A 22,230-nucleotide genomic window follows, 5' to 3' on the forward strand; every position below is an offset into this window, starting at 1 on the left:
TTTCAGGAGGGGGATTTGGGGAGGGGAGGGAAAAAATGGGGGGGTTGAGGGGGGGGGGGGGACACAATGGGGTTGTAAATGTAGGACAGGAAGGGGGTGAGGGTGGGTGAGGGCGGGGGTTGTTGTTTTCTTCTTACTTGAGGCCCTTACTGGACTGCCCCGCTGACTCCAGGATCCAATCCATGTGAGGGAACAGTCTCTAAAATGGCTGCCAGTGAGGTGAGCTGGACTGGAGGGGCCTCGCACTCGCTGTCTGGTCTGCTGACTCTCCAACCGCGGGAAAATTAAACAAACAAACAAACACACAAACACACAAAAAAAAGACACAATGAAGCAAAAACATGAACTTACAAAAAGAGAGAAAAGAAATGATTGGCAGAAAGAGGGTGGGGTCAATCTAAGTCAAACATAGCCTACAATAGTGTTTAAACAAACAAAAAAACAAAAAAAGAAAGAAAAATTATAGCTTCATTTCTTTGTGGAACAATTATTGTGGAGACATTTCTATATTGTTAGAAGTTTATCATTAACAATTTTATCTTTGGCAGCTGTATAGTTTTTAAGTTAAAAAATGATGATGGTGCACTTTTTACTGTACTTCTCACTTATATGTTGTTGTTGTTATGGTAATGATTGAAGATGATGATGATGACGTAGCAATTAATGAAATTTCCAACAACATGAAACTGCCTATTTATGCCATTTTAGTGGGTCGGGTCTCTTTTTTACACACTTCTAATTGTTGTTTTAGTTCGTTCTTTGATCGATGGTGTTTGTTTTATGTTGTCATCCTTTTTTCCTCTTTTTTTGGTAAAAAGCATGCGCACAGTGCAGATTATAAGAACAAAAAAGAACATTCATAAGAATAAAAAGGAGAAAAAATGCAATAAAGACGTTGCTTTTTTGCATTGAAAGTGGAGATGATCTCTGCTGTGAGTCACAACAGTGAACTTTTAATGAAAACCTTTTTTCCCTTTTGCCAGGGGTGTGACAAGGGTTTATGAGGCCTTGGGAAAAAAACACCTTTGGCCGATTCATACTTTCCACATCCACAGGTCGGCATGGGTCCATTACAGTCAGCATGACGTGAAAGTCGTCATGCGCCCGCGACCGCGTGCCTCATAAGTAAGACAATATTCTGGAAAGCAATAGCATGTGGGATCAGATATGCATATGCCAGACCGACTCTTTAGAATGTGAATGGATTTGTGGGCTTGTGTGCATGAGCAGAACCCGAGCTGACACGGAACACTGAAAGTATGGAGAGGCCTTAAGTGGACTTCACGGTTCATATGGGAGGGCCACGATATCCACAGGAACAAAAGCCTTTCATTAATTAAATGGGAATTCTGAGTCTCCTCCTACATTATGGATGGTACAATAAACTTCTCAATCTGTAAATTATAATACTTTACAGACTAATGTGTCGTTAAAATTTAACATGGAATTCCAAAACACATGGAATCCCTAATTCATAAGATACAGGCATGTTTTGGTGTTTTTCAGTCAACCCTCAAGGGCTCCCGTCAGGTTTGCCTCCCCCCCCCCCCATGCCCTTCCCTTTTATACACACTTTCCTCCGTCACCTCCTCTCCTCACACATGCCCCTTGTCCCCTTCTTCCTCCCTTCTCTCGCGTACTCTCTGTCAGCGCCCAGACTGATAAAACCGTTCAGTTCACGAGGCCAAACATTTAAAGCCTTGACTCGGAAGTCCTCCTCTCCACACATATGCACACACACACACACACTCAGTCACTCACACTCCACTCAACCCTCACACCCACATCAATCCACCGACACACACTTAAAACCTACACACTCACGCACACACAATCTAAACCCTATCCAAACATGGTTTTATTTATGGCCCGGTCTTCCACCTCCACTTACATTATTACAGGCCTGTATACACTGCCCTCCATCATCATCACAATGACGACTTGAGGTTGGATCGTTTCCATATGGGGAGATCAAACATTGCGTGTGCACATTTGCACATTCGTATAGTGTGGACATGCACGGTGCTCATTCTTTTTCAGACTTCACAGAGGCTGAAGCCTTCAGAGTTGTCAGAGCACCACTAAATGTTCCTCTGCTCCAGTTTCCAGACGTAGAGTAAACTTCAGGGGGGCAGTATTTTGGAAATGGAGGTGAGGAGTCTCCTCCTCCTCCCCCTCCTCCAGTCTGGAGTCCAGCACTTGGTGGTGCAGCGTTCCGACTCTGATAGGCTCAGATGAAGCAACTTTGTTTCCATCAGGTGACAGTAATTCCGACTGGAAGCTGTCCATGCATCTTTACGAACAGACGCACGATCCTTCGCTGTAGGTTTCCCAAAACTGTTTCCAAAATAAAAGTGTGAATCAAGCAGTTGTGGAGTTTTGTTGCAGTAACTTCTGTCTTGGCATCTTCATCCTTCCACAATCATATTGACACTAATGCCGGGATCAGACTGCATGATGTTTTTATCTTTCTCGATGATCAGCATGTCAGCTTATCAGTCACAGTGGACTTTGGGGGACTGGCAACACTACAAGTATGACCCCGACCAATCGTCCTTCACAACACTGCGCGAGTTCAAAGGTCATTGGGGAGGTCAGGCATGTAGTTTTCAGTCAAGTGTTGTGGGTGATGCTCGTGGACTTTGTCGTGGTAGTTCCTTGAGGAGATCCTGTTGCCAAAGCTCAGCAAAATGTTTTTCTGTGTCACTATTCTACCTAACAACAGCAACAGCAGCAGCAGCAGCAGCAGCATCCTATGTTTATGTCTGTATGTTATGGGACGTCAGATGAGGCAGGAAAATAGAAAAGGTTCTGTCGAGGAGCGTCCCGACACTAAAGCTTGAACATCAGTCTGAATGTGTGTAGTCTGAATCCAGCATTGTTGATTGGTTTTCATCCCATCTTGTTTAAGACTAATTTAACAATTTAGCCCTACACTTCCCTTAAACTCAGATTAAATGAACCTTTTCCAGAAGTAAACAGAAGGAGTGACACTCAACTTCACCATTAGTGGATACAAAATGGCCAATGATTTACAAGCTTTCTTGACCTTTCAGTCGTTGCCTGCAGTCAGACTCCCTATTGTTTGAAGATGTACATCTGTATAGGAGCATTATTATTTAAACACCTCACATAAACACCAGAATTTGAACAATATAAAAACATCACCTCAATATAAAATAACTAGAGATATAGCTTATGTTTCACCCTTGGTCCCGACTGGTTTTTCCTGCAAAAGAGGCTAAATGCTAACCTACACTTTCTTAAAACACTGTTGCCAGAGTGTATATTTGTCTCTTTGTGGATCATTGTTTCCAAAAGTACATGTTTACTTCCCATCTAGACTGAAATGCAACCCTGGGATTCTCTAAAGAGAATGGAGGCAGCAACATTTCCAAAAGTCACCATACATAAACATGATTTAAGCCATGCATTTTAAAACACATTAGTGTGGACTTCTTCATGGGTGAAATTGCTGCCGCTTTAAGTTGTTTTATGTGAGTCTTTGTGGTTTGTTTATAAAATGCATCTATAATACAAAAAGGGGATGGGCATTAAATACCCTGCATCAGGAACTAAAGAAAGATGCTGAAATGAGATTCCAACGCTAGATCAGTACATCGCTGGATTCAAATCCTCAGGGGCCCCGGGGCCAAATTTGATGTCGGGCCCAGCTGACCCTCTCACACAGAGAACTACACATGGGGGGCTTTTATTCCTAAACACGCTAAGACTTGATTATGCTTTGTGAACACAATATTATAATAATAATAGGGCAGTTAAAAATGCTTTTTTTTACACAGGGCCCCTCGAAATGGAGATTGCACCCATAAAGAAAAATGACCATACATGTTGTTCGTGCCAGCAGCAGCAGCTTATTAGGAGCTACAGTTTTTGTTTTTTTTATGAAGTGAAATGTCGCTCTCATGTGAGACACCATTAGTCTTTTCAGTAAAATGCCCCCAAACCACATGTTTCCATTGAAGTGACCAAGCCCATGTGCAAATACAGGGGTGGGGGGTGGGGGGGGGGGGGGGGGGAGTCAGGGAGGGTGATGCATGGACTGATTGACAAAGCGTCCGACTTCAACAGGGAGACTGCTGTTTGTTTCCTCTTTCAAACCTTGTGTTTCTGTTCACCGTGACCGTGACCGTTCTATAACCTTAAACCACGTGTTACAGCACAAGCACCAACATGAAAGTCTTGTAACCCCGGGGAGCGCGCTAAAGACAAAAAGGTCATATCTTCTCATGTCTGTATGACGTCTGTGTGCGTAAACATTACACTTAACAGAGGACAGAGATATGTTTACTGAATAAGTGTGGTGGCCTGTCGTTAAAACGACTAGACTCTACAAATTCTTAAATGACTTTACCAATAATGAACATGTCATGTTTGCTTATTCACATGCAGATGAACATGTTAGTGGTTTAAACCACTTGTGGTGCTTTGGGCTGAAATTAGAAAGCAAGAGTGATGATTCATGGTGATGAGTGTTGTTATGGGTTTGGGCAGAGTGGTTAGGTTCAAGATTTAAGATTCTTTAAAGTGGTGTCGGAAGTAATGCTATTACCAGAGTCAGGTCAGCTCTTTGGTGGCCCCCATTTTGGACTACCATGTTTTTACAATAGCCCTCAATGGACAAAGGAAATATCCTTTTTGAAATGGAAGTTTGTTGCAAAATGTTGCACACCATAGCTTTAAAATTAGCCTCAGTGCCTCTGAAAACATAAACAGTGCAAAGTCCAGGTGACAATTTGACCTCAATATGTATTTCGTTTTAGACATGTCAATATGACTCAACATATTTGCCAAAACATCATCACATCACAATCGTTAAATTCTGCACAGAACGTCAAATATAACATGGTTTGGAGAAAGGCACAATGGGAAATTTTTTTTGGGGGGGGGGGGGGGGGATTGGGTTGAGGCCAGGTGGAGTAAAAATGGAGGTTCTGATATCTCTGGGATGGCACGATATCACATTCACAAACTCTTCAAATACCAGTATCAGTCTGATTGAGTCATGAATATGAACCATGTGTAGGTGTCAAATCTTTTATAATATACTGGAATGACACTGATGTGAAAGCGTATGCTCCGGGGATGAGGACTAATTGCACAGGCCGCCCATTTGAATCCACAATTCCAACTCATTATGTGACGCCTGCCCTTTCGAAAAGGTAAATAATTTTTTTATGGCACCAGGAAGACAAGAGGTTTAACTCATCAAGACACACACACACACACACACACACACAGTTTATGGCACAAGGCCTGCACAGTTCTTTCTTTATTTCTTATAAGAAACACTCTTTCTAATCCTAGAACTGTCCCACTTCCTTTCCTTCAGGATCGTTTTTTCACGCATGCATGCACACACAGTTCCTTTGGTCTGTTAAACATTACATCCAACACACAGATTTTATCCTGCTGAACTCAGTGCTGCAGGAAGAGGTCACGCCTTATAAGTACAGAGACCAGAACCTGCACCTCAGGTGAGTTTCCTCTGCAGCCTGAATGAACCAGAGAACACAACTCATCAGACCTGAGCTGGAGTCTAGACACGCGTGCACTTACTTACACAGATTCTTCTTTTTTTTCCATCTGGGAATTTATAATGGAAGCAGTGATGTGTTTCTTCAGTGAGGCATTAATCCTCAGCTGACTCAAAACCCACTTGGGTGTTTTGCTTTTGTTTGCCAAAGCTCATAGTGCTCTAATATTTCAAGGCTGCAGGTCACAGCAGTGAAAACGTATTAACCTGTAATTCTTGGCGTTTTGATTATCGCGGCCTCTTTCTTAGCCACAGCTGCTGAAAGCTTTACTGCAGGATGAATACTTTCATAAACGCATCCCTCACTCTCTGGAATACACTTCACAGTGATTACTCGGCGTGTGAATGGTATAGAGTGCACTACACTGGGTACATGCACATGCTCGAGCACCTCCACTTTTGCCCTCTGATCAATAATTTATGTTCATTCTCAGTTCAAAGTGAGTAATAATGCCCCAAAATCATGGGTATTGTTTTATACTTTCATGCTGAAACAGGAAGATTGTTGACAAACTTCACTTGGTCACACTCAAAGGAATTAAAGTTACTCAAACTGAAGTCAGGAAGCTGTATGAGATTGTTTACATTTAGCTTAATTTTGAATTAACTTATTTCATCAACTGAGGCCAAAGTTGTTTCACTGTAGAGCAGGGATCTCAAACTCAAATGACCTGGGGGCCAATGAGCGTCTCGTCTGGTCAGTGGGAAAAAACAGTCCAACATTCTGGGGGGAAAAAAAGAGTTTTGGTGATATATGAACTTAAAAGTACATCACATTATTCCATCATAAAATCAAAATGACAAGAACTGGGATATTTCAAATGACATAACATAATCAACATAATTACAATTCCTGCTTTCATAATTTTTGCCATTCACCCATTCATTCATGCAGTGCATCTATGTGCAGTCCATTTTCTATGTCACATATTTCATATCACATGCTGCCGTCATGAGCAATGGGGTTAAGTGTCTTTCTGATACATCAGCATGTAACAGAACAGAAGATGGTTTTCTTCCTCAAACACAGTTATGATTCAAAATGAATCTAAAAATATCACAAACAGAGAGAAATTACTCAATATAACTTAACTGACATTAATTGGTGGGCCATATGAAATGAATTGAATCTGTGAGGTGCCCTTTTGTTCTCTTGAGCCCCTGAGCCTGTGAAATGTCTGCACACCACTGGCACTGAGTGATGATGAAAACCTCTTCTGTTGTTTTCTGCATATGTGCACTCTCTTTGTGCAATATGACTGTGAATAACACGTTCTTAACAGTGGAAATCCATCTCCCTTTTTCAGTGTTGTTTGCAACTTTACGCACGTGCCAAGCGCCACTTATTCCAAGTCCAATCAATACCACATCTAATGGCGTTTTCCACTCTCTGCCAGCAGAGTAAAAAAGGTTGGAGTTGAACATATTTGTCAGCCTCTGTCGCTTTGTTTTTCCAGCTCCATGCGCTCTGTGACACATTTCAAGCCGCTGCGTATTGATTGCATATTATAAATTGTATGCTGTGCGTCTTACAGTTATTATTGTCTATTACAATTTCTGCATCCTTGGGGGGGATCCCATTCCGCCATTGGGTATCTTGATATCACGTGGCCGCGTGGTCACATGGCTCGCGTGGTAATGGAAGGGAAGGGAGGGGAGGAGTGTTTTTTTTTCTTTCGTTTTTTATTTTGTGTAAATCTCGACAGTAATACTCCGTCAATAATTCACGGTCGACATTAAAGCGTCCCCGGGTCTACAAATCAACGGCGCCAAATGATGAGTTCGCTTCACCTCGCCAATAACGCGCTCTTCTGCAAATACCAACAATCCGCCGCCGCTCTGCTCCTCACAGACTCCTCAACTTCTCCCTCCCCGTCCTCCTCCTCCTCCTCCTCTGCTCCTCCTGAAATGTCTTCCTCGTGCGCCCTCGCCTCCAGTGGATATCACCACCATCATGTCTCCAGTGGGAAAAGCAGCGGAAGACTCTCCTTTCCTCCTCCCGCCTCCATCTCGGCGTCTTCTTCACCTTCCTCCTCCCTTCCCTCCTCCTCCTCAACTTCCTCGTGGTTGTGTTTGTCTCTTTCGGGACTGAGCGGGGTTACTCAGCCCGGCGCGCGTCCTCCGAACCCCGCAGAAATACGCGCAGGAGGAGGCGGAGGGCTCCCACCGGGAGCCATGCCACTGTGCGCCTCTCTGCAGAGATGCGCCGCGGAGCGATTTCCCGGTCCGACTCAGCTCTGTTCTCCGGCCGTCAGACTTCCCGAGGCGGCCTTCAGGATGCAGCAGCAGCAGCTCTACCAAGACAGCCTCCAGATTTACCCCTGGATGAGGAGCTCAGGTGAGCAGCAGAAAAGTTATGAGCTGATTTTTGAGGCTTCACAGGTGAGTTAAGAAAGGTAAGGGTCAGTGGCGTGCGCAGACTCTCTCACGTGCCAGGGGCCCAGGTGAAAACAGGGCCCCCCATCATAATTCTTAATTGATACAAATTAAATGTTGCACTTAGAGAGTCAATTTTGCAGTGGTAAAATGTCAATTTTGACAATTGGACTCTGGAATAGTATAAGACTGTGCTTATGTTTAACACTGAAAGAGTTCAACACTATTCTGGGATGCATTTAGTCCAATCTGGTTTAAAGTCACTCTGTTCCACTTAATTTAACTCTGCAAAATGATTCAAAAACATTGCTGAACTTACAACTCAAATGCATTTAGAGGCACACGTTCAGTTGAGAAGTGGTGCCATGGATGTCATTAAAGAGGTAAACTATAAAAATAAATAAAATGAAAATAAATGGATACAAAACTCTGTTAAAGGGCCTTCACCTGGTCAGAGGATAAAAGAACATGTGCTTGAGCGCCACCTGGAGTCTAAGAGAAAAAAACATGCAGGATTTGTGTGTGTATTGCATTTATTTATTCGGATTAAACCAGTTAAAGATAAGATAATTTGGGGTTCTGACAATTTTAGACCCTTTGAAGATTAAGGCCTTAAGGCTTAGGTGTTGATAGTTAGTTGAGGTAAGGATAAGGGGCTTTAGGGAATGCATTATGTCTATGGTTGTCCTCATTAAGATAGCTGTACAGGTGTGTGTGTGTGAGAACCACATACCTTACATGCCACAGGAAGTAGGGACATTTTGTCAAAGTGAGGACAACTTGGCTCCTCCTAATGTCCTGTCACACCTAATTAAAGTGTATTATAAGTTAAGACTTGGTTTTAGTGTTAGGGTTAGACTAAGGTTAAGGTTTAGATCAGGGTAAAGGGCCTGGGAATACCTAGAGTAACTTGTACCTCTTGATAACCTTTTCTGGCATAAACACTGACCTTGTCAGGACATTATAGTCCTTACAGAGACCAAACCCTGGTCCTAATGGGACAGCACCTAATTTATGTGGCACTGATTAAAGTCTATGGTTATTATGGTTAGGTTAAGGTTAGGATTAGTCTTAAACTGGTTAATTTAAGGTTAGGGATAATGCTTTGTTTATGGTGAGCAAATGAATGGTGGTCAATGCAATGTCTTAAGAAGAATAGCTGTGCAAAACAGTGTGTTTGAGTGTGTTAGTGTCAGGGCTAAAACTCTTAAACTGTTGGCCCGGTTGCGCAGCGGCCACTGGCGGTAGCCGAACTATGCCAGTCTGTCCTATTCTCTTTTCACTCCTTTTTTACAACCTCTCTCTTTCTTTCTCTTTCTCTCTCTCTCTCTCTGCAGATCTTTTATGGCTCCGCGACCTCCATAAAACCATAATTTAAGACTTGCTGAATATTCATTAGGGGGCATATTGTTTTAAGAACTGGACACTTGGGGTGGGGGCGCGCGCGCTGTGGTGTCTGGAGCGTTAGTATACCAGAAAAAAAACGAAGAAATCTCCACACAAAGTCTCCAAGTGTCCACAGTTATCGCTCATATTCAGCCTCTCTCTCTCTCTCTCTCTCTCGATCGTCCCGCGTGTTTCTCTGTCTGAAGCCAGCACCCCCCCCCCCCCCCCACACACACACACACACTAAAAAAAAGGAGCCTCTTTTATTGTGCCATTGTACCATCGCCACAATCCGCTAATACTATAAACACTATAAATTAGCAGATGGGTTTGATCTCTGAATGCCTGCCCCTTTCTACAGATTGTAAAAGCGGCTTTGTGCCACAAGCAGCGGGATGGATGCTGAATGGATGCGGGGCCTCGGAGCCTCGGAGCACCAACGAGCGCGCGCGCAGCACAAAGAGCGTTTCAAGCGGCGTGAATGGTGTGGCGCGTCAAAATTGGGAAATATGGTGAGGGTGTTTGTGCGGTGTCGTGTCGTGACGAGGCACCTGAAAGCACACACACAATCATGTCCAAGCTCCTTCTTTGATTTATTTTTTTATACATAATTACGCGCCTTTCCATATCAGACGTGTGTGCGTAAATGTGATTTATGTGGAAAAACTCATGTGTTTACAGATAATCAGGTAACACTGTAACATTTTAATTAAAGGCCTTTTCTCTCTATTCTTTGTTTTTACAGGGAAAGCACACACTGACACACACGCACACACACACACACACACACAGATTCCTCTCTAAATTGTTTTTTGGAGAACTCAGCTCTCTCCTCATTAGCAGGAGCCTCCAGGCACTTTGTGTTTGTTTGTGTGTGTGTGTGTGTGTGTGTGTGTGTGTCTGTGCGTCACGCTTTTCATTTGGAGAGTTGTAATGAAGAGGATGAAAGGAAGCAAGAAAGAAAACTCAATCACGAAGTGAAAAAGTATTTTATTTCCTTGCGGTTTAGGGTCATAAAGTCAAAATTGTTCGGGGCTTTTGTTTTGTTTGTTTTTGTTTTTTTGGGGGGTGGGTGGGGGGGATAGGGGCGAGGCTAGAATGGAGGAAACGTTAGGTGATAAAATAATGTATGAACAATTAAATTGAAAAAAAAAGACAAAACAATCAAATGGAATATATACACATCATCATGATCATCGAATGAGGGATTTTGGAAATGGAAGTTTATGCCGATCTGAAATGAGAAAATTAGACCAACAATATTTTAGTCTAATAATTCCCACAATAAAATAAAGGAATGGGAAATAGAAAATATGGGAATAAATCACACACACACACACACAATGGAGGGGAGAGCAAAACGTATTTCTTTCTCTTGGCATTTCTAATCTTTTCTCCCCCCCCCCCCCCCTCGTGTTGTGTGTGTGGGGTGGGGTGGGGGAGTTGTGATGTCGAAGCAGCCGCGCTTGTATAACGAATTTATAGATTTTAATTTAGATCCGATTGCAGTCCGAGGCGTCGGAGGATGATTGGGTGGGAAAAAGTCAAGTCCAGGGTGTTAAACACTGCATGCGCCGGCAATAAGACATGCGCACACACACTCCTCGAGCTCTGGGTACGTGCACCCCAGCACACTACTTCTACACACACACAAACACTGTCCAGATGTGGAGAGTTAGCAGAGGAACTTTAGTACACACCTTGAGCCCAAAAGTCTCCCCAAACTCATAAACCCATCCATTATCATTTGGATTTTCCACTTCTTCTTTATTCATTAGTTTGTTTGATTTAAGACAGAGCATCTTAATACACGTCTACATGGTGTAAACGTGCCATGATCATAGCAGGGATTCTGATATGCATCCTTACACATATGCAGTGTCTGCGCAGGTTCTCATCCAGGTCTTACACTTCTCCAGAGTCAATGCCATGTGGATCCATATGCAGGAAACACAGACATTACAAGTAGCCTTCACACATATACACTAATAAAATACATGAATACACAGCAGTGGCGTGCACAGACATTTCAGAAAAAAGGGGCTCAAGTGAAGAAATGGCACCGCTCCCTCATAATTTATGATAAAACTTCAATGTTAAAGTCTTCATCACGAATGGAATGGAAAAATTATTTTTCAAAGCCCAGTGTGTAAAATGTAGAAATTGAAATTGAAACTAGTTGTACTTATATAGTGTGCAATCACCTCATCATATGTTGTCATATTGTCCAAATAAATAAAACATAGCCTTTTATATTTACATTAGGAGCACATGTTTGAGTTTTCATGCTAACTGAAGGCTACATATATACATATATATATATATATATATATATATATATATATATATATATATATATATATATGTATATATACATATATGTACATGTAGGTTCTCCAACACACTCATGAGGGAAGGGTGCGGTGACGGCTGTGACATTACACGGTGGGGGAATGATGCAAATATGTGTGTGATACATAAAATAAGATGAACTATAGCTCAACTTTCTCTAATTCTTGACGAAATGATTGATTACTGCAGGAGGTCAACATGCATGCTGTATGACGAGTGTAAAAATCACTGCACTCTGCTTGAACCGCACTCACACAATACAATTATTGTGTAGTGTGAAGTGTCAAACTCCCCTCATGCTTTAGTCACAGGCCAGATTCTGCAGGACACGACCTCGCTGTCCTCTGCCCCGGTCATTTATGTGCAGCATGCAGTCCTGCTGCACTGAGTGTAATAAAGCTCTTATCTGCAGTGTCAAATTACAGTCAGGAGGACGGTGGCTGCAGTGTGGGAAACATGCAGACGGACAGAAAAAGGCTGGGAAATCAATATCTAATCAATGCAATTCAATTTTCTACTTTTCTCCCCCCGAACTTATTTACACCCGTGAAACAAGACAAGTAAGAGTCTGAGGATTGACTGTATGTGAGGAGATCATGATGGAAACATTTAAATTACACTGTAAGTCATTCATCAGATGACACACACACACACACACACAGTGTGACTCCTCATCTGTTCACTGTTGTTGTGAAGATACAAACAGAACACATTTATGGGCCTTCACTAAATACCATCTAATGCTGTTAAAGTCCAAACAGCAGCAGTCACAAAGTTCAGGCTAAGTCTTTTTATAGCCATGACAGGACCTGCAGTGTGAGAGCAGGAAGAAGCCTATAGGCTCACATGCAGGGCTGGACAATATCAATATGTTTTAAATCAGTCAATGTTGAGCATTGTTGAAATTATTCAATAATAATTCAAGTTTGATGTTTGCTCCCTGAAAGGAATTTTGAAGATGCCAGTTACACAGTGAGTGAAATGTGGCAGAAAGGGAAGATAAAATAATGATATAATCGCTTGATTGTATTCATTTCATTATTGTATGTGTTTCATACCCTAGAATTAGCCTTTTATATTTAAATCAATTATAAATCAATAATACATTTCTACTGTAGCCCACAATGGACAAACTAAACATCTTTTCTTTTTTATTTGGTGCCCAGGTGAGGTGAGGTGAGGGATATTCAGCAATATGCAACTGCACCAATAAATGTACATTTAAGCGCACTGCACCTTTAAGAGACAGACAACAACATACACTCGTTAAAGGCAGAAGCATTTCACAAGTCTGAGGCAAAAACAAATGCATGTGTGTTTACACAGTGTGTAAATATGACACTATATCAATATATAGTGTCATATTTACACACTGTGTAAATATTTGTGATTCACCCTTTAGGTTCAACATCAAAAATGTATTTCATTTGTAGAGAAATCACAACAAATATCATCTCAGCTTCACATAGCAAGGGCGGGAACTTAGAAAATCTTCCCACACTGGTGTCAGTGGTGGGGAAAACAGGAGGAAATCCAACAACAATCTCAAAGTGTGAGGCAAAATCCAAAGTGTTCTCCTGAGTCTTTACCTCCCAGAAAGTGTGGAGCAGCAGGAGCAGAGAGAGAGAGACTCTTTTCTTCTCCAAAGGAAATGAGTTTAGATGTTTCTGTGGCCCACACACGACCTCTGAGCAGTGAAAATGTGACCCAGTTTCTCTCCAACCTTGAGGCGCTGCGTGACCTCGTAAAGACAGAGGGGTCAGCATAGTTTCAGTGGTCTTACTCAGCACTCAGCCACACATATGTGAAGGACAATTGATTTTTTCTCTCTTTGAATCATGTCTGATGCACCGGCCGCCCGACTCTCTGCACATCAGCAGATACACAGTCACTAAGATTTATTTATTATTTTTCTTTTTTCCATTTGTGTGTGTGTGTATCTGTTTAAAGGGCAAATATTGGACAGTGGTTCAGACAGTAGCTGAATCCACACTTTGACCACATCATTTAGAAGCTGCTTCCTACTGTTTACTCAGCCTTGTGTCACAAGGGTTTGCCAGGAAGTGGAGGTGGCAACAAGTGGCTGCCAGGTTTGGAGTGAGATGTGTAAAAAAAAAAAAAGCAATAGAGCCAAGTGAAAGAAAGCAGCCTGTTTTTGTTGTTGTTGTTTTTACCTCTGCATTTAAAACACTTATAAATACAGATTTAAAAAAGTATGCTTCTTTAAACCCAGAGGTTGTTTTAGTTTATTTTGCAGTCTAATCAAGGTAAATCATCACCTGTTAGGCACATTCTGACAAAAACAGACTGTATTTCTAATTAATCTTGTTTAGCATAATATATGATAGCATAGCTATATCTATTTAAACAATATATTTTTTAATATTTTGAAATAATATAAATCAAAACGATACATACTATGTCTTTATTTTGATGTCATTTCTAAATTGCATCAGCAAATTGAAAATCTGGGAGACTTCAAAATTAAATAATAAATAAACTAACAACATATAGAGGTTACAGACTTTAGTAAATCAGAGTGACAACACATGCTGTTGTGTACAGGCTACACATGAATAACAACATAGGATGCAATTCTGAATATGTTACAAGAATACATATCATTTAATTCATGATTGTCTTTGTTAATATATATATATTACATATAGATGTATATATATTGATAAAACTAAAACTGCTTATACTTTTCTCACACCCATTTTTTCTATTTACAATAATATCCTAAACTGATCATCCTCAGATGTTAGAGCATCATTTTGACCAACTGTGTTAAAGCAATAGGCTATAAATTGTCGAACAAAATGAACTTTTTTTGGTTTTTATTCATGATGTTCTGTTGAGATTTCTACTGACTTTTATTTTATAATGTCCAATTTCTTAAGTTATCATGAGACTCACCTAAAATAGACTCCCATACCACCTCTAGAAACGCTTTATATGTCACATTTTTTATTCAAAACTGTAAAATGTGACCCCATGTTTATATCAACAACAAATTGCATTGCATGTGAATTATTAGAAATATAGGTGTGTGAGGACAAACCATGATGTATACGCTTAGTTCTGATTGGTTACAATGTACACGACACATGTGTTCCCGTGTGTGCACGTGCAGGTGCGGATGGGAGACGCGGCCGCCAGACATACACGCGCCACCAGACGCTGGAGCTGGAGAAAGAGTTCCACTTCAGCCGCTACCTCACGAGACGGCGGAGGGTCGAGGTGGCGCACGCGCTCCGCCTCACCGAGCGGCAGATCAAGATCTGGTTCCAGAACCGGAGGATGAAGTGGAAGAAGGAGAAGCGGGAGAAGACGGAGAGCGACGGCGGCGGCGGGTTACTGACGGCAGCAGCATCAGCAGCGGAGGCCGGAGAAGAAGAGGAAGAGGAAGAAGAGCAGGAGGCGGATGAAGAAGAGGAGTGATAAGGAAACAGAATTTTACAACACATCCATTGTGTTTTTTAAACAATGGAGAGAGAGAGAGAGAAAGAGAGAGAGAGAGAGAGAGAGATCATATTCATATTTGACTCTGAGGTTCAGTCTATGTGACGTCATCCAATCTGCAACACAATAAAGGGGAAGATAACGTGTCCATGCATTGAATAATAATCCATCAGATCTAATATGTGGACACCACATTCATATAGAACACGTAATAATAGAGAATACATTATAGTTGTTGTTTTTTATTATTATTGTTTCGATATAAGTGGACTCAGATGTCTGTAATCGTAGTCCGACCATGGATTTTCTCACTGCACTGTCTGTGGACAAGAAAGAAAGAAAGAAAGAAAGAAAGAAAGAAAGAAAAAGAAACGTGTGTATTTCTGGTCGAAATTCACTAAACACGTAATTTATTTCCGTGTAAACAGAACATGGTTATAAAGACATTTTCTCTGGTCAGAAATACATTAGTATCAATATTAGCTACAAATGTGCACATTAATTGCACGTGTTTTGACTTTGATTGTTCCCACGTGATTGTATATTGATTTAATCAGCCTGTGTGTCACGTGACTGAGTTTTAACGAAATGTAACGGGCTTTGTTTTTTATTCATAAATTCAATGTACATTTAAAATATACATGTGTTTGTGAAAGTGAAAGGGAATATTTAGGATGCTGGTTTCTTTTTCTCTCCTCTCTCTGTTGTGTGTGTTTGTTTATGATGTGGATTTTCATGTCCTCCTTCTCTTGTGTGTAATTAATATAGTAATAAATGTATAAACTCCCGTTCTGAAACGCTCTGAAAAGCTCGTGGATCATTCCCTGTGGTTCTGCGTGGAGATATCAAAGGTGCAACACACACACACATCAGAGGTGCAGGCTAATGTTACAGCAGCTATCCTGTTCCACTGTCAGTCATCCTCTGTGCTCTGAAGCTGCGACTTCAACATGTGGTTTTATAAATCTGGATTAAAGTGTCTGGAGAAATCCAAGCTTCAATCCAGGCGCGTGTTTCATCCCGTCCTGGTTTAAAAACATGATATTATCAGACACACAATAGAGAAGCAAGTCAACATGTCTTTGACATGTTTTATTATGTGTAATCTCTTAAATTCTCGCGTGAAAATGCTCCTTCTACGAGACAGTTTGTGTTTCTGAGTTCCTCTTCACATATTTCTACTTTTTTGTCATCTAAGTCAAATGTGGTCATGTCTATTTATAGGGCCCATGAAAAACTACAGAAAACGCAAAGTAACACAAAGACTATAAAGGACAAATAATGCACTAGAAACATAGAGATATAGAGTCTTTATTGTCATTGAAGCTACAACAACACTCCTCACTGAGAACAGTAGCAGTAAAATAAAAACAGAATATAAGATTATGAACAATATAATAGCATATTAAAGATATATAAGTTAAATATATGTATATATACAATTTAAAACTGTATATTATTTGAATACATGTGTATACATGTGAAACACAGCGAAACACAATGCATCAAGTTTAAAAGCGAGATTAAATGGATAAGAATAATAATTTCAAAATAAATCATTTCAAATGGATTTTAAATGGATTTTCAAAATAATACAAGATAATATGATACATTGATTGCTTCACGCCATTTTGTATTAAATTGTGTATGTTTTAACTGATACCAGAGTGGTGTTTGACGCACTTTATAGAAAAGTGTTGGCGCATGGAGGTACAACAATGTTGTTTTATTTACCCCCTCGCTCATTTTTGTTTATTGGTTACCATGGTTTCAGTTCCTCTGCTCCCATTGTCGCCTGTGTCACTTCCGGTTTAGAGGTCACATCCCCGACAGGTATGTTCGCACGTTTCACCTCGCTGGTCGTTCAGTTTAGTTCTTATGCTCAAGGCCTCGGTGTTGTGGTTGAGGGCTGCTGTGGTTTGGTCTGCGGTGGGAAGTGTCATCTCTCTCTGGTCGTTGGTTGGTGCTACTCGGTGGCTAATGGAGCCCGTTTTCTCTCCCTCCTCTCGTGAGTGTGAGTGTGTGTTGCTGAGAAGAGAAGGTGTCATGATTAACCACCTGACGGGCCGCTGCTGCTTTGTTGTCACTGTATTTGATGTTCGTGTTTGCTGCGCGTCTGTGCGGCGTTGTCCGGTGGTGGCTGGATGCTTCACGTGTGTGTGTGTGTGTGTGTGTGTGTGTGAGAGAAAGTGTGAAACCTTATTTTTGGGTATTGTCCGGGTTAAATGGGGATTTTGTAATTTTATTTTGTTAATTTAGAGATTTTGTTTTCTAATTTAGGTAATTGGGTTTTGTTCTGGTAATTTAATTTATTTTTTTGTTATTTGTTAAGTCGTTACATGGTTTATTTAGGTCTGTCACTGAGATCGCTGCCACGTGTGTCCGGTGATTTTTGTGGTGTTTTTCTTTGGTGGATCCCTGCCCTGCACTAGCCTTCGTCCATTCTCTTTGGCCTCATCCCCGATCAGGTTTCCCCCCCTTTTTTGTGTTGGTATGAATGAGTTTTATTGCAATTTTAGAATTAATGTTTAATAAAATTAAATGTTAACATGGAACCACGTCTCTTGCCTCCTGAGTAACATGAACTGTGTGCCTTTTGTTTCCATCAGTAATTCCTTGGGTGAATTTCCCAGGGTGGCGTTGTCAAGCTTTTAATAGTTTCTTACCTTGTCATCTCCTACCCTCGCCACACGCAGGTTACTCACTGTGTCTGTATACGTCACCCAAAAACACCACAATATAAATACGTGACGCCATTATGGCTCAGAAACATATCTGGGGTTTTCAGACAAACGCGCAAAGGCAACATATGATGGTGTGTTGCAGAGATCAGCCCCGAATACAAACACGAAGAGCTGCCATCTGTTAATTAAAGCAAGTCTCGGAAGGAAACGAGGATGTTTGCAGACAGAAGTGTCACTATTAAGTTCCAATCAGCCTTTATAGGTTTCACTTTCACTCTGACTTTAATCATCATCACTTTCACACATTATAAACCCCAGTAAAGAGAAGCTACCGTGTGTGTGTGTGTGTGTGTGTGTGTTCTCACCTTGTTTACAGGTTTAAATGTATTAACGGGCTCCTCCCTCCCGCTGTTACAGCTAATAGAACTCAGCTCACATCTTTCCAAGCAAATTAATTAAACACGAGAGCAAGACTGTGACTTTAATATGACGGTATATGAATATAATATGCGCGCGATGACGTAATGAATTTTTTTTAAACAAAAAAAAATAAATAAAAAAACTGAATAAATACACAAGACAATGGATTAAAAAAATTAACTATGTCTAATCAGGCTATTTTTTGAGAAAATTGAAACAAACGTTACACACATGTTCGCTGATAAACACAATATACAGAATACAGAATAATCAATGTTTTAACCTGAGAAACGTTGCCAAAAACATGCAGCCATGGTCTGTTTCATATAAGAAGAAATAATTAAAAAAAAAAATGAATGTTTTCCCTAGAAACATGTGTTGCTTGTGCTATACCTGCCATTGTCTGGGTATATCCGTCAAAATTAAGTCTCAAAGGCATCCTGTGTGAAAAATTAAATCAATTTGACAGCAAGTTAGACCTAAAGTAGGTGATTATTTTTGCTCTTCATCATTAATTATGTATAGAAAATGAGAAAATTGTAATTAATTGATATTTTTCCTGTCCTAAAAACATGTAGCCGTGGTCTGCTCCTGCAGGGTTACCAAATAGGAAGAGAGAAAAAAACTTTCATGAAGAAATATGTTTTCTGTCCTTTTTATTGTGCTTTTTAGAAAATAAAATAAGGCATTTCTCTGAAATATATGAATAAATATAGTAATAACTGTTATTGTGACATATATCGTTCCGGATATATCCTACACAATCAGAAGTCTCAAAGGCGCCTCTAGAAAAAAATGCCATATGACCACGAAGCAAGGTCAGAAAGCAGGTGATTGTTTTGCTCTTCATCATCACGTCAGTATCCAAAAGTCGCTTTTAATGAAGCTACAAACTTGACTGAAACGTTGCGCAAATATTAGTTGTTTTTACCTGAGAAAAATGGTAAAACCTGGATATGTCCTACAGAGTGAGATAAGACTCAATGGCATCGTGGGTGTCTCTTGCGTAAAAAGGGAAGAAACAAAACTACATTTCGAAGAAGCGGGACAAATAGCTATTCAGTATCCAAAAATAAAACACAAGGCTACTAAGTAGGCGTCTTTTGAAAAAGACTCAAAGGTTGCATATATATTTGCTGATTAACAAATATGTTTCTTTTTACCTGAGAAACTGTCATAAATGGTGTGTTCCTGCATGGTCATGCGGATTTTGATGCGCAATGTTCGATCCTCGGGCGTCCTGGACACCTAAATAAGAGCATATCACGTTTTGGAGGAGTGCATGTATCTGTTTGGTGTGTGTGGGGGGGTGTGGGTGTTATAACATGTCCTAATGTCTTTATTGCGCACATGAAAAGGCCGGAAAACCCCAATAAAAGCAACAGATGCACAAAGAAGCTATAGGGTGGAGAGGTCTGTCTGTCTGTGCGCCGCTGCTGTTTTTTTCCGCTTTTTGTGTTTTTCTGTTAATTTTTAACTCGGAACACTAGCGTAGAGGAAGCATTGGATCCAGGTCTCCTGCTCACCAGACACCGTGGGATCTGGGAAGGTCACGCGTGGGTCAGTCAGGGGTTTAAAATCAAGTTTTAACCTGCATGCATGTGGCTGCTTCATTTCACAGTCTGGGGTTTGTTTGTTTTTTGTTTTGTTGATATCATTTCATATATATTTTAATTATTTGATTTGTCCTTGAAAACATTTGAACAACGTGGGACACAGTATGCCAGCTATGCGTCAGTCGAACGTGTGCGTAAAAATGGAATTTTCCGGCTGCTTTCATGAGGCGAAATCCAACCTTCTACCTTTGGCGAATTTGAAAATTAGTAAAGAGAGGGGTCAAGAAAAAATAATATTTCCTGTTAATTCATCCAGATGCGTGGGTGCTCTGTTAACAAGATGTTATGTTTAATAATTAAAAAATGGACAAAGGAAAATAGTCTGAGCATCCTGCGGCTCCAGGCCTGCAGACTGTAAAAACTGTGACGCCGTTGCCGCATTGCGAAATGGTGGTTACGCACGACGTTTGGAGGCCCGCCGCCGCAGGAGCAGCAGCAGGTGATGTCGTGTCTGCACATCATCATCATCATCATCACCACCACCACCATCTAGTTCAAAATTCACATTTTCTCACATGAAACGTGATGCGCGTTGTCCCCGCGCGGGTCGTTTAAGTATAAACAGGAAAAGACCCATCATATTACGCATTGTTATATTTTGACTTTGGGAGCAATAAAACACAACATATCAAGTAGCTGAAGTGCAATAATAGCGTTTTCCTGTTTGCACCCATGACGTATAAAATATCCACAGCAAACCCACACATATGCACACTATGACATCACCTTTTCTTCTGCGTAATGGCGCCGTCACGCAGACCTTTCCAGAATTCTCCCTGGTGCTGTCTATGTCTCAGTATCATATACTCACGCCCGTAAAACAAACCCATTCCTTTATTATACATCAGAAAATGTGATGCAGCAGGGGCAACAGTGTGTCATGGAAACATTCTTGTTTTCAAACCAACACATTTTCAGTTTGAAATAACGTGAATAAGGTCAAATGAACCCAGAACTATGTCACAAATGCTTTTTAAAATCGGTGTTTTTGTCATTTTTGTGTGTGTAACTATTGTTTTATCCTTGGATTTTAGAAAAGAGAATGGAGACAACAACATGAAACTATGAGCCAAAAAGAAAAATCTCTTGTTTATTTCTTTAGGCTCTGCTCGCTCTCAGAGGGGCGTGTGAGGGAGAAAATGGCGGCGGAGAGAAGGAGAGAGAAAAGGAGAGGCAGCCTCCCCTCTTTTTTTCCCTCTCTCTCTCCCTCTGACAGCGCTCCGCCAAGAAATGCAATAAATTCCTTGTTGTTTTTATGAAAATTTACAACTTTGTGATACAAGTTTATGAGTGGCCGCGCGCGGGGATTGGCCGACGGGCTGGTCATGTGGACGCGCTTAACGTGAACATGAACTTTTTATGATTTCCCAAGCGGCTATATTGCTGCTGCACTCCGCTCCGGCCCCGAACAGCCGCCGCCGCCTCCTCCGCCTCCGCTTCTGTTGCTGCTGCTGCCGCTGCTCCTCCCGGTCCGCTGCTCCTCCTGCCCGGGGCTCTGCATGCACGAGAGGCGTCTTTGCGCGGAACCTCTCGCGGAAATGAACGGCCAGCTATAATTACACGGGACTGGTTAATGAGATTTCTGGTTGTGACTATGGAAACCGGCACGGGGAGACGGTTGACATCAACCCGTCAGCCTCCCCCACCCACCCACCCACCCCCCGCCTCCCGTCAGCCCCTCACCACCCCCACCGCCATCCCTCCTGCCCCCCCTCCTCCTCTTCTTCTTGCTCTTCCTCCTTGCTATGGCTCCGCGCTCCATCTGGTCTCGTGCTGCCGTTCTGACGCTGTATCGAGGGGGGAACAGAGATGGAGACGGTTCCGCTGCGATGAGCCGAAGACGGGATTCGAGAATCCCGGATCAACATTTTTTTCTATATTTATTATTTTTGTATTATTATTATAATTTGACATGTTCCTTTATGTGTAACTTGTCACCGCGAGGATGAGGCGGTGACTCGGTGATGAAGATGACGGCGGTGTTTTGACACCCCTCCATCCACCTCCTCAAAACCCCCACCCTCCCCATCCAATTACCATCCATCCATCCGGTTTCTACGCGCGGTATACTGTGTGCTGTCTCGTGCCATTCCGGAGAGGAGGAGGGGGTGGTGTGTGTGTGCGTGGTGGGGTGGGGGGGGAGTGCCTCTGCTGTCTCGATCAGCACGCGGGACGCCGAAGAAAACCCGCAGGTGCGCGGAGGCTCCGCTCGTGACGGATTATCAACAAACCAAAAAGGTAAGTAAGAGAGCGCACGCTCATGCACTTTATTCCTCCAATCTCGTGCGCGCGCAGTGGCGCACGCGAGAGGAGTAAACAAACAAAAAACAAAAACAAGACAAAATGTGGAGCTGTGCTTGTTTGTGCTGCGTCT

General features: G+C 41.7%; 1 protein-coding gene across 2 annotated transcripts; it reads left to right on the forward strand.

Moving 5' to 3' along the window:
• The first annotated feature begins 6,658 nt into the window (after positions 1-6,658).
• On the forward strand, positions 6,659-15,944 carry hoxb7a (homeobox B7a). 2 transcript variants are annotated; one of them, XM_058653114.1, is made up of 2 exons: positions 6,659-7,895; positions 9,681-10,340. In XM_058653114.1, the coding sequence occupies exons 1-2, from the start codon at positions 7,331-7,333 to the stop codon at positions 9,833-9,835; spliced, it is 720 nt and encodes a 239-aa protein (XP_058509097.1). In that variant the 5' UTR covers positions 6,659-7,330; the 3' UTR covers positions 9,836-10,340. The 2 variants fall into 2 exon arrangements, with proteins under 2 accessions (XP_058509097.1, XP_058509096.1); XM_058653113.1 differs by lacking the exon at positions 9,681-10,340 and adding an exon at positions 14,808-15,944 and having other exon boundaries at positions 6,674-7,895.
• Positions 15,945-22,230: the final 6,286 nt, after the last annotated feature.

This window comes from Solea solea, chromosome 16, assembly GCF_958295425.1.
Source record: "Solea solea chromosome 16, fSolSol10.1, whole genome shotgun sequence".
Taxonomy (NCBI): domain Eukaryota; kingdom Metazoa; phylum Chordata; class Actinopteri; order Pleuronectiformes; family Soleidae; genus Solea; species Solea solea.